The sequence below is a fragment of the Chiloscyllium plagiosum genome, chromosome 3 (assembly GCF_004010195.1).
Source record: "Chiloscyllium plagiosum isolate BGI_BamShark_2017 chromosome 3, ASM401019v2, whole genome shotgun sequence".
Classification (NCBI taxonomy): Eukaryota; Metazoa; Chordata; class Chondrichthyes; order Orectolobiformes; family Hemiscylliidae; genus Chiloscyllium; species Chiloscyllium plagiosum.
In genome coordinates this window covers 130,128,911-130,142,469 of record NC_057712.1, presented here as the reverse complement: position 1 = coordinate 130,142,469, position 13,559 = coordinate 130,128,911, and the positions used below count along the sequence as shown (strand labels likewise).

Genomic DNA, 13,559 nt, shown 5'->3' with positions numbered 1-13,559 from the left:
ATGACAGGCCATAAGTAATCAAGAAACAAATAATTTACATTCAACAGGGACAACTCCCTGACCAGCAGAAAAATATTTTTTATGTATGCAACCTGCTCCCCGTATGCTTAGTATCCTGAAAACTTAAATTAACTCCCCTTTAACCTAAATTCCATGGACTAACTCTAATTTCTATAATCTCTGTCTATAATACTATCACTTAGAATTCAGGTGTTATTTTGAGTAAAAGTATGTGGCACACCTTTCAAGGCCACTATTTACTTTGAAAGATATGGTGCCCAGAACAGTTTACCATATTCTGGGTGTGGTCCACCACAGATTGTACATAGCTAGCATTGCTTTCCTTTAACAAGACAGAAATTGCTGGGAAAAGCACAGCAGGTATTACAGCATCTATGGAGAGAAAACGTTAACGTTTCAGGTCCAGTGACCCTTCCTCAGAACTTTCTTTCTCTTTATTTATGGGATGGTGCCATCACTGACTGAGCCATCGATATTTGCTAATCTCCAGTTCCCTTGAGAAGATGGTTGTGAGCTGCTTTCTGGAATCGTTGCAGTCCACATGTTGTAGGCAGCCCCAAAGCGCCCTTAGGGATGGAGTTCCATGATTTTGACCAGCGACAGCGACGGAACGGTGATACATTTCCAAGTCAGATTGGTATGTGACTTGGAGGGGAACCGGCAGATGGTGAGATTCCCATGTACCTGCTGTCCTTGTCCTTCTTGATGGAAGTGGTCATGGGTTTTGAAGGTGCCAAAAGAGCCTTGGTGAATTTCTGTAGTGCATCTTGTAGATAATACACACTGCTGCTACTGTGCATCAGTGGTGGAGGGTGTGGATGTTTGTGGGTGAACTGGATGGTGCCAGGCTTCTTGAGTGTTTTACCTAGTTGATTTTAACCCTACTGCGAATCCTCTTGCAAGGATGCCTGCCTTGAAGAATTTCCTCTGCCCCGATTTCCACCTATCCACTCCACCCTCTCCTCCATGACCTATCACCTTCATCCCCTCCCCCACTCACTCATTGTACTCTCTCCCCACCCCCACCCTCCTCCAGCTTATCTCTCTACGCTCCAGGCTCTCTGCCTTTATTCCTGATGAAGGGCTTTTGCCCGAAACGTCGATTTCGAAGCTCCTTGGATGCTGCCTGAACTGCTGTGCTCTTCCAGCACCACTGATCCAGATTCTTGAGTGTTGTTGGAACTGCACCCATCCAGGCAAGTGGGGAGTATTCCATTACACTCCTGACTTGTGCTTGTAGACGATGGACAAGCTTTGGGGAGTCAGGAGGTGAATTACTTGCCAGAGTATTCTCAGCTTCTGATCTGTTCTTGTAGCCACAGTATTTATATGGTTAGTCAAGTTCAATTTCTGGTCAACAGTATCCCCACAGCATGTTGATCATGAGGAGGTGAGTGATGGTTATTCCATTTGTTGGAGAAGGCAATTTCCTGGGACGAGTGTGGTAGTGTAATGCTGCTGAAATAGTGATTCAGAAGCCCACACAAATGTTCTGGAAACACAGGTTCATGGAAACATAGACAATAGGTGCAGACTAGGCGATTCAGCCCTTTGAGCCTGTTTCAGCATTCAATATGATCACAGCTGATCATCCAACTCACACACTCAGAGGGTGCAGAAGAGATTTACAAGAATGGTTCCAGGGATAATAAAATTCACTTTATGAGGAGAGATTGGAGAAGTTAGAACTCTTCTCCTTTAAGAGGAGAAGGCGAAGACAAGATTTGCTCGAAGTTTTCAAAATCATGAGGTGGCTGCACGTAGATAGAGAGAAACTATTCCCCTCACCAAAGCATATGTATTAGAGGGCTCAATTTTAAAGCGTTTTGCAAAAGAAGCAAATGTGAGGTGAGAAAATAAAACTTTTCACACAGCAATTAGATCAAGTGTGGAATGCACTGCGTGGAAGTCTGGCAGAGGCAGGTTCAGCTGTGGCACTCGAGATTATTCGGTACTTACTTAAATAGAAAACTAAGTGTACAGTTATTGAAAAAAGGCAATAGATTTGCACTAAATTAAAATGCTGGAGAGCAGGTGTAAACAAAATGGGCTAAACAGCCTTCTTTGCAACGCAACAGTTTTGTGATTCAATGGTTTGGATGAAGGGAGCAAATGTAATATTTCCATGTTTGCTGATTAATCAAAACTAGGTAGGAATGTGAATTGTGAGGAAGGTGCAGAGGGCTTAAAGGAGTTTCAGATAAGCTCAGTGAGTGGGGAAAAACAAGCAAGATGGAATACAATGTGGTAAAATGTAAAATTATCCCACATTGATTAAAAAAAACAGAAATGCAGAGATGTAAATTAGGGACCAGGAAGTGTGGATATTTCAAGAGACCTGAATGCTCTTGTTCATAAATCACTGAACGCTAATATGCAGGAGGAACAAGCAATTAGGAAGACATTGACCTTTATTTCAAGAAGATTTGAGTACAGGAATAAAGATGTCTTGCTGCAGTTGATTTGAGACATCCTTGGGGAACCCACCACTGGGGTATTATGTATAGTTTTGTTCTCCCTATCTAAGGAAGAATCTCTTTCTTCGTCTCCTCCCTGAGATGGTGGGAATGTCCTCGGAACTGAGATTGAGCAGACAGTGCCCACATTCTTCAGAGTTTGAGAGATCTCATTTAAAGCAACAAGAAGGTTCCAGGACACAGCAGAACAGTGGGCCGCACAGTGACACTGCTGCCTCACAGCGCCACGGTTCAATTCCCGCCTCAGGCGACTCTCTGTGTGGAGTTTGCACATTCTCCCCGTGTCTGCGTGGGTTTCTTCCGGGTGCTCCGGTTTCCTCCCATAATCCAAAAATGTGCAGGTTAGGTGAATTGGCCATGCTAAATTGCCCATAGTGTTAGGTGAAGGGGTAAATGTAGGGGAATGGGTCTGAATGGATTGCGCTTCGGCGGGTCGGAGTGGACTTGTTGGGCCGAAGGGCCTGTTTCCGTACTGTAAGTAATCTAATCTAATCATACAGAACAGATGCGGGGAGATGTTGTACCCTGGCTAGCAGGTCAAGAACCATCAGACATAGTCTCAGAATAGTTTTGAGAGAAGGAACGTTTTGGAGAATGGTGAATCTGTGAATTAGAGAACTATAAAGGCCCAGTCAATGAGTATTTTCAAGGCAGATATCGATAAGTTGGTAAATATTAAGGATATCAAAGGATATGTGGATAGTATCAGAAAGTCCTGTTGAGGTAGAAGATATATATGGTGTAGTTTAATGGTGGAATAAGGGATCTTCTTTATTCTTTGACAGGACATGATTGTTGCTGGGTCAATTGCAGGGTCACAGTTTGTTATTCATTACTGATTGTCCTTGAACAAAGTGACAGACTATGCCATCTCAGAGGCAGTTCCATGTTACCCATTTGCTGTGGGTCTGAACATCCATTTAGGCCAAACCAGCTAAGGATTGAAGACTTCCTTCCCTGAAGGACAATGGTGAACCAACTGAGTGTTTAAAAGAATTAATGATAGCTGTCACTGTTCCTGGCTTTAAGTTCCAGATTTATTAATGGAATTTAAATTCCAGAGTTACAGTGGTGGGATTTAAATCTAAGTTCTCAGATGCTTTATCCTGGATTATGGATAATTAGGCTCGTGATATTACTGCCCAGTTTGAATCAGTTGGCTGATGGCTGATCTGTGATGCAGAATGGTGCTAACAGCATGAGATCAGTTCCTGCACTGGCTGAAGTCACTGTGAATGACTCTCCCTCTCAACCTCTCCCCTCGCCTGAGGCACGGTGATTTTCAGATTAAACCACCACTAGTCATCTCCCTCTAATAAGAGAGCAACCAGTAAGACTATGGAGACTTTACCTTTACACTGTTCCGATTTCCTACCTACGGGAGGAGATTTAAAAAGTTGTTCAAAATCATGAGGGGTCTGGTTAGAGTCGATAATGGTCCCATCGGCAAAAAACTTGTGAAGCAGAGGAAACAAACCAAAGGAAGGATGGCAAAAGAAACAGGGCTGACATGAGTTTGTTCTAGATACTGTCTAATAAAGCACTGGAATGCAATAGCTGAGAATGAGGTTGAGGCTGATTCCACTATAATCTTCAAAAGGGTATTGAATAATCATTGAAGTGAAAAATGTCGCAGGATAATGCGGAGGGGTTGGGGTAAACAACTAGTTGGTCTACTCTTGCAGGGAATTTTCATGGACTCAATCGGCTAAATGACTTCCCTTCAAATCATTTGATGAATCTATTACAATGCTCCTGTTATGTGCTGAGGAATATTTGATTAAAGTTACTAGATAAATATAAGTATTCAACTCCGGGCAGTATTTTTGGACATATATGATGGTTTTTGAGAAAGAATTGGTAGGAAAGAGGTGAAAATGTGTTGCTGGAAAAGCGCAGCAGGTCTGGTAGCATCCAAGGAGTAGGAGAATCAACGTTTTGGGCTTGAGCCCTTCTTCAGGGCTCATGCCCGAAACGTCGATTCTCCTGCTCCTTGGATGCTGCCTGACCTGTTGTGCTTTTCCAGCAACACATTTTTCAGCTCTGATCTCCAGCATCTGCAGTCCTCACTTTCTCCAGGAAAGAGGTGAAGACAACATGTGACTCCAGGATGCTATGCCTTGCACTTCAGTCATTTGTCAAAATGGTTCTGTTTACGTGGAAAACTTTTCGAATCCCCAATTTAATTACGTTTAAAGACAGAGAAATCGGAACCTGAAGATTTGAAGGCAGAGAAGAAACAGCCACGAAGATTCATTCACTTTTCAAATGGAGACATCATGGAGGAATATAGTACTGAAGAAGAGAGTGAAGAGGAGCAGCAAGTGTCAGAGAAAGTCAATCCTGTAAGTGTACCAGCAATCTGAATTCAGTAATCTAATCATAGTCATGTTTGAGTTACACAACTGAAAGAGGGGCAGTACTGTCTAGATAGTCACATGATCTTTGTATACACACACTGCCTATCAGCTTCCCATTCTCCAGCAACTTCTTATAAACCCAACATCGTCACATGTGCTCCCCAACCTCACATCAGCCATCCTTCCAGAGTAACCAGCTTCCCAAATCCCAGCCCCACCATCTTCCCATGTGCTCCCCAACATCTCACCAGCCGTCCTTCCAGATTAACCAGCTTCTTGCACTCCAGTAGCTAGTCTTTAGAGTGAGAGGGGAAAGATGTAAAAGAGACTTAAGGAGCAACTTTTTCACACAGAGAGTGGTACATGTGTGGAATGAGCTCCCAGAGGATGTGGTGGAGGCTGGTATAATTGCAACATTTAAAAGGCATTTGGATGGGTATATGAATAGGAAGAGCTTGGAGGGATATGGGCCGGGTGCTGGCAGGTGGGACTAGATTGGGTTGGGATATCTGGTCGGCATGGACGGGTTGGAGCGAAGGGTCTGTTTCTGTGCTATACATTTCTATGATTCTGTGACTCCATGACTCTCATACCCTTGTGCCATCATCTCCCCATGTAGTCCCCAACCTCACACCAGTCATCTTTACACATGTTCCAGCCTCCCAAAGCATAATCCCAATAGCTTCGCATACACTCAATACCATAACTTCCAGCAGCTTCTTATTCACGGCATCATGTCCCCTCCCACCTCCTCCTGCTGTCCTGCACCCAACCACTCCACCTCACCAGCTGCCTAGATTAACAAGTAGCTTCTTATACACCCATATCTCACCAAGGTAGCTCCCCAATAGGTATCTATACCCAAGACCAGCTGTTTATTCACCCACCCTGCTGCCTATCCTCTCCATCAGCTTCCAAAAACCTGTTTCTCATGGGGTAGTGAAGAGGACAGATACAGGATAGAGGGAAATGTTTTCAAAAACATCTTTTAAATTTTCAAAACAACCAGTTTAGAAATGTTATTATACATCTCTGGAGCAGGTGAGACTCGAACCCTGGCCTCCTGGCTTACAGGTAGGGACACTACCACTGCTCCACAAAAGCCCCCTGAAATCATCTTTCAAACAAAGACCACCACAGACACATGGGTGAACTCTGAAAATATTTTTTTTTCCATCAAAGTTTTGATTGTCTGTGAAAAGTCATGTACTAATTGTTTTGCAGTCCACACTCCCCTGGAACCATTTCCTGGTGTTTTGGGTGATGAAGTTTGCAAGGATATCATTATTCAGTGAGTATCATATAGACTGGACTGAGCATTGGATGCTTTAGGCGAAGATTGGAATGAGTTCTTTTTTATGGGGAGAGCATTTCTCTTTAATCTGCTGATTTTCTTCATGTCCTGAAAATGGGCAGTGTCCTGCCCAGTAAAGATTTCAACTTCCTAACTTTCATGGCTTCAATCAATATAACTTCTTAACTTTCACCTTTAAAATGTGGACAATCCTGTAAAGACAGCCCCAGAGAATAAGGTGACTTTTATAATTTCTACACAAAGGAGCACCTCTGGTTTTTGGATAGGTCTTAATATAAATGACAATGGGCAGCTTGCCCTTCCTTGAATTGACGTGTTGGAGATGAAACTACTGGTGGAATTTAGAGTCATAGATTTTTTTTATGGATGAGGAGGAGGCCCTTTGGCCAATTGTATCTATTCTAGTCATAAAATACCCATCTACTCTAATTCCACTTTCCAGCACTTGGTGTGTAGCCTTGTATACTATGGCACTTCAAGAACTCATCTAAATACAAATTAAATGTCGTGACAATTCCTATCTCCATCAGCCTTTTAGGTGGCAGGTTTCAGATACATACAAACCTCTAGATAAAAACAAATTCCCACAGATCCCGTCTAAACTTCATGTTCATTACCTTAAAACTGTTCCCCCTGGTTATTGACCCCTCTACTAAGGGGAAAGGTTTCTCTTGATCTCCCCTGTCTACACCTCCCCCAGAACTTGTACAACTCAATCAAATCCCACTCAGCTTTGTCTGCTCTAAGGAAAACCACTCCAGCCTATCTAAGTCTTTCTTTATTGCTGAACCACTCCAGCCCTGGTAAATCTCCCCTGCACCACCTCCAGTGCAACCATATCCTTCCCATAGTGTGGTGACCAGAACTGCACAGAGTACTCCACAGCTGTGGCCTAACATTATACACAGCTCCAACATCACCTGCTCACTCTTGTATTCAATGCCTTGACGAACGAAGGCAAAGACGCTACATTCCTTCTTAACCACCTTACTTACTCGTACTGGCCTTCAAGGATCTATCGACATGCACACCAAGGGCCAACTGATGCACTATACTTTTTTGGATCATGCCATTCAGTTGTACTCACCTTATTAGTCCACCCAGAACTCTCCCCCTTCAGGATTAAATTCCACTTCAGAAAAACAAACAGAAATTGCTGGAAAAGCTCAGCAGGTTTGGCAGCACCTGTGAAGAGACATCAGAGTTAATGTTTTGGGTCCAGTGACCCTTCCTCAGAACTATTCTGAGGAAGGGTCACCGGACCTGAAAGATTAACTTTGATTTCTCTTGACAGATGCTGTCAGACTTGCTGAGCTTTTCCAGCAATTTCTGTTTTTGTTTCTGATTTACAGCATCTGCAGTTCTTTCAGTTTTTAAATTCCATTTCCACTGTTTAGCCCACCTGACTAGCCTTCTATATTGTCAAGTAGGCAAAAGTGAGGACTGCAGATGCTGGAAACCAGAGTTTAGATCAGAGTGATGCTGGAAAAGCACAGCAGGTCAGGCAGCATCCGAGGAGCAGGAAAATTGACTGCTTTTGCCTGAAACGTTGACTTTCCTGCTCCTCGGATGCTACCTGACCTGCTGTGCTTTTCCAGCATCACTCTGATTTAAACTTCTATATTGTCAAGTTGTCTAAGGCTTTCCTCTTTGCTATGTACCACACCATCAATTTTCGTGTCATTTGCAAATTTACTGATCAAGCCTCCTATATTCTTGTCTAGATCATTAATGTACCCAACATATAGTAAAGGACCCAGACTGCACCCTGGACACAGGTTCGCAAAAATATCCTTGCATCATTAACCTCTGCTTCCTGCCACTAAGCCAGGGCTGTCTGATGAAGCATTTACTTTCTTCCGATTTAAATTTACCTAACTCTGTCTTATGTCGTACGTTAAAAGTCACAACATATCCAAAATGCGTTTTTAAAATCAATCCCTCGAGAAGTTATGAACAGGAGAAACATTATCCATTTCTCTTCGGAGAAGTTATATCTTGCTCCATACCGAATTCACACATCAGTTGCAACAAGATATAGGAGTAGTGAAAAAAAATCAAAAACAGCTGCTCCTGTACAAAACAGAAATTGCTGGAAAAACTTAGCAGGTCTGACAGCATCTGTGGAGAGAAAGCACAGTTACCATTTCAGGTCCAGTGACCTTTCTTCAGAACTCTGCTTCTTGTACAGATTAATGAAGTCTTTCTTCAGTTTTACAGGAGTTTGGTTAATCTACATCCAGACTACAGTGTGAAGTTTTGGTCCCCTTATCTCAGGAAAGATATTATTGCCATAGAGGGAGTGCAGTGAAGGTTCAGCAGACTTGTTCCTGGGATGGTGGGACTATCCTATGAAGAGAGATTGGGAAAACTGGATCTGTATTCACTAGGGATTTAAAGAATAAAAGGTGGTCTCATTGAAACTTACAAAGTACTTACATGAATAGACAGGGTACATGTAGAGAAGATGTTTCCCTGTTTGGGAAGTTTAGAACCAGGGGGCATAATTTAAAAACAAAGATGGATGCCACCAAGATGAAGAGAAATGTTTTAACTCAGAATGGTCTGAACTTTTCAAATTCCCTATCCCAGACTGTGGAAGCTCACCCTTTGTGTATGTTTATAAGTAGAGATTGATAGATTTCTGATTACTAGTGGCTTGTGTAATTATGCGGATGCGTGGGTGAAAGGCATTGAAGTATTCGATTAGTCAGGAACATATTGAATAGCAGGGTGGGCTTGATGGACTGAATGGCCAACACGTGTTCCTATGTTCCTAAAGTAGTGATCCAAGCTGGGAGTCGGGTGAGTTTTTGAATCACTGTAAATAACTGTACTATACTTGCTCACTGTACAGTGCCATCAAAAAGGCTGATGGCATTCATTGTATCCCACTGAGCAGCTCACTACAAACCAGAAACTGAATATTCTTTACCTGTGTTTGGTTTTAACTGACAACAGTGAATAGTTGGCACTATAACTGCATTGACTTTATAAAGCTCTGGTTAGGCCCCATTTGGAGTACTGTGTCCAGTTTTGGTCCCCACACCTCAGGAAGGACATACTGGCACTGGAACGTGTCCAGCGGAGATTCACACGGATGATCCCTGAAATGACAGGTCTAACATATGAGGAACGGCTGAGGATACTGGGATTGTACTCGTTGGAGTTTAGAAGATTAAGGGGAGACTTAATAGAGACGTACAAAATAATACATGGCTTGGAAAAGGTGAATGCTAGGAAATTGTTTCAGTTAAACGAGGAGACTAGGACCCGTGGACACAGCCTTAGAATTAGAGGGGGTCATTTCAGAACAGAAATGCGGAGACATTTCTTCAGCCAGAGAGTGGTGGGCCTGTGGAATTCATTGCCACGGAGTGCAGTGGAAGCCGGGACGCTAAATGTCTTCAAGGCCGAGATTGATAGATTCTTGTTGTCTAGAGGATTTAAGGGCTACGGGGAGAACGCTGGTAAGTGGAGCTGAAATGCGCATCAGCCATGATTGAATGGCGGAGTGGACTCGATGGGCCGAATGGCCTTACTTCCACTCCTATGTCTTATGGTCTTATTCTCTAACATTTGATCATTTCATCTCTCTTAGCCTGTGACTTACTTGGAGAGAAACTGGCCAAGCCGAATGGCCTTACTTCCACTCCTATGTCTTATGGTCTTATGGTCTTATTCTCTAACATTTGATCATTTCATCTCTCTTAGCCTGTGACTTACTTGGAGAGAAACTGGCCAATCTGTTTGGATTGACATCAGCCAAGTACCAATATGCAGTAGATGAATACTACAGTGTTCAAGACCAGGTCACCTCAATATAATTAATTATTAGATTAAATATCACTTTTGTAATATAAAATTGTGCAAGATTTATTAGGTTACTGATAGACTGTCAAATGTTTTACACTAATCCTCGTGAGCATCTATCAATAGCTTATTGACAAATTGTTTCATATTAATAAGAATAATCAGGTTGTTGATAGACTGTCTGGAATGATTTATACTAATTGAGTGTACAATGATTAATAGGTGTAGATGATCATGAAACCAGCAGTGGTAATGTGTTATAGTTGACTCAGAATTCAAGTTGCTACGGCAACGTGCACACTTACTTGCATGTTGTCGATTGGAGCTCTGGATTTCAAATTTCCACCCCATGACTGACCAGGAGTGTCTCCTACTCTTATGACCTGCCATTGAGAGAGGCTGGAACAATTTGCAAGTTAATGCTCACACTTTTGGCCATGTAATGAACACACCTTCCACGGCTGTTAAATTCTAGGATGGGTTTCGAACCCAGAGCATTTGGCTTGGAGGCAGGTACACTACCCACTAAACCACAAGAATCAATTCACATAATGGTGTACAATATTGAAAGTACTACTTTTTCAATTTTGGAGTTAGAATTAACAATTTATCTTGCATCAATGTCAATTCCAGAAAAAGGAAGGGAGAAAGGAGGGAAGGACTGAAGTAGCAAAACAATAGAAGGGTTGACAGTGCCATCAACAGACACTTACTCAACAATAACCTGCTCAATGGTGCTTAGTTTTGAGTTTTGCCAGAGCCACTCAGCCTCTGATCTCATGACAGCCTTGGCCTAAAAATGGACAAAAGAGCTGAACTCCAGAGAGGAGATGAGAGTGACTGGCCTTAAGGAGTGTGGCATCAAAACATACTCGTAAAATCGTTGAGAATTGGGGGAAATTCTCTTATACACTTAGAGTTGTACAGCCTGGAAACAGACGCTTCAGTCCAACTTGTCCATGCCAGCCAGACATCCTATATTAATCTAGTCCCATTTGCCAGTATTTGGCTCATATCCCTCTAAACCCTTCCTATTCACATACGATCCAGAGCATACCTGGCACAAAGAAAGATGATTATAGTTCTAGGAGACGAATCATCTGAGTCCCATAGCATGTCTGTAGGGGTTCTTTGGGAGTCTTCTTGGTTGAACCACCTTCGGCTGCTTCCCTCCATCAGCAAGTCAGAAGTGGGTTGTTTGCTGGTGAATACACAATATTTAGCAGTATTTGCAACTCCACAGACACAGAAACAGGTTGTGTTAATATGGAACACGACTTTGAAAGCATTCAGACTTAGACTTGACAGGTGACAAATAACATTTGCACCACACAACTGCAAAACAATTGACGATCTCAAGTAAGCTCCTTTACTTTCAATGGCATTACTGTAGTGAATCCCCCACTATCAATACCATAGGAGTTAAAATTGAACAGAAGCTGAACTGTACTAGCCGTACAAATACCGTGGCTACAAGAATAGGTTTGTGGCTGAGAATTCTGCAGTGAGTTACTCACTACCTGTGTCCCCCAAGCCTATTCACCACTTTCAAAATCCCGGAACTGCCTGCTACACCAGGCAGGCTGCGTTTGTTGACTCATTACCACCACCTTCTCCAGAGCAGTCAGGGTTGGGTAATAAGTGCTGGCCTAGCCCATGACATACATATCCCATGAATGAATTTGCAAAAAATACTGGAGGGGCAGGGAATGGAAAATTAACAAACGTTATGCTGGTTTTTGTTTAAAAGTTCAAAGCTGATAATGTTGCTACTCTTCCTTTCTAGGAAGGATATGAAGATGGAGATGAAATGACAATTGTGGAGGATGGGAAAATGAATGAGAGACAGCATCTTCCGCTCCAGAATTTTCAATATGGTACTTTAGACACGATGGAGCGATCAGGAATTGCAAGCAGTGATGACTGCAAACACACCGTATGTTATGAAAATGAAGCAATGGAAGATAATGCAGATATTAATGATCAGATAAAGATGGACAACAACTAATGACCGATCATTGATTACTTCCTTTACAGACAATTTGGTTGTAGTGTTAGATGAACATGTACTGGTTTCCGCCAGTTTTACCCTCCTCTCTCCTCTATTGATGTCCTGAAATAGTAGGTTATTGTTTCATCCAATGCCTCATTGCCATCCTACATACTGGAGCCTAATAGTTAGTACAAGGGAAGGTAGTGGCCTAGTACCATTATCGCTGGACTGTAATTCCAGAGACCCAGTTAAATTTCTGGGGACCCATGTTTGAATCCCACCATGGTAGATGGTAGAATTTGAATTCAATAAAAAAAAATCTGGAATTAAGAGTCTAATTGATTATTGGAGAAACCCATCTGGTTCACTAATGTCCTTACCTGGGCTGGCCTACATTTGACTCCAGACCTGCAGCAATATGGTTAACTTTCAACTGCCCTCTGAGTAATTAGGGATGGGCGATTAATGCTGGCCTAGCCAGCGATGCCCCATCTTGTGAACGAACGACAAAACACAGAAGGCATCACAGCTGACCATGCACTCAATGGGTATAGTTGCTGGGTACAGATTGGGAGTGGGAATTTTGACATTCTTTGCCCTCCTTTCCAGTGCAGGAGAAGTAAAGGTCCGTAAACTGTAACTACCCATTTGTTTTGCAGCTGAGATCAACGCAAACATTGGATTGGAGTGTTGCTGGTCTGTGAAGTTCAGGTGGTCTCTGCATAGTTAAGATGTCTACTGAAGGATTGTGTGAACTGGCAGACCATTAACCAGCTAACCTTCCGAAATAACCTGGGATACTAATGCCAGTTAATCATTTTGTTTTATGATCAACAAAGTGTTTGACCTAATTAGAAACTCATTTTTAAACAGTCCACACAGACAAGAGATTCTGTTTTCCTGATATGAAAGTCATGCTTACCCTACTCCTCTTCAACAACCTGCTGATTTATGTCCAAAACCTTAAGAACTATGTCCTGCTGAAATGAAACCAGCTAAACTATGCAGCATACCACCAAGGCCTGTAGCTTGCCCTTACTTTTTCTTCCAAGGCCACCCTGCATGTGACAGTCCTGGTTTGTTTGGTTATCTGCAAGTGAACTATAAAAATCAACAACTTGTATTTGTATACTACCTTTGATGTAATAAAATAGATGAAGGGATTTTACGAGAGTGAAACAATTTCATGAGAAAATAAAACAAAATTGACACGAACCATCTAAGGAGGTATTAAAGCAGATGACCACAACTCAGTCAAAGAGGTAGTGCATTAAAGGAGATAAAGAAATGGAAAGGCAGAGAAGTTTCGGAAGGAGGTTTCAGAGATTAGGCTATGACAGTTAAAGGCATGTCCATCAATATGGTGTGAATAACGTTGAGAATGCTTCCCAGGTCAGAATTAGAAGAGCTGAAAAATGTGTTGCTGGAAAAGCGCAGCAGGTCAGGCAGCATCCAAGGAGCAGGAGAATCGACGTTTCAGGCATAAGCCCTTCTTCAGGAATGAGGAGGGTGTGCCAAGCAGGCTAAGAGAAAAGGTAGGGAGGAGGGACTTGGGGGAGGGGTGTTGGGAATGCGATAGG

The 13,559-nt window shown here is 42.6% G+C and overlaps 1 protein-coding gene across 1 annotated transcript; it reads left to right on the top strand.

Annotated features, from left to right (window-relative positions):
- The first annotated feature begins 4,337 nt into the window (after nt 1-4,337).
- On the top strand, nt 4,338-11,994 carry LOC122540161 (protein FAM177B-like). Its single transcript, XM_043675483.1, has 5 exons — nt 4,338-4,358; nt 4,697-4,843; nt 6,083-6,149; nt 9,888-9,985; nt 11,773-11,994. The coding sequence occupies exons 1-5, from the start codon at nt 4,338-4,340 to the stop codon at nt 11,992-11,994; spliced, it is 555 nt and encodes a 184-aa protein (XP_043531418.1).
- The last annotated feature ends 1,565 nt before the right edge of the window (nt 11,995-13,559 follow it).

What these genes read in the sequence shown, in the direction of transcription:
- LOC122540161 (XM_043675483.1), top strand. Translation starts at nt 4,338, where the DNA reads ATGGTTTTTGAGAAAGAATTG. An exon ending in TGTCAGAGAAAGTCAATCCT is followed by an intron (nt 4,844 to 6,082) that starts GTAAGTGTACCA and finishes ATTGTTTTGCAG; the next exon opens with TCCACACTCCCCTGGAACCA. An exon ending in ACTACAGTGTTCAAGACCAG is followed by an intron (nt 9,986 to 11,772) that starts GTCACCTCAATA and finishes CTTCCTTTCTAG; the next exon opens with GAAGGATATGAAGATGGAGA.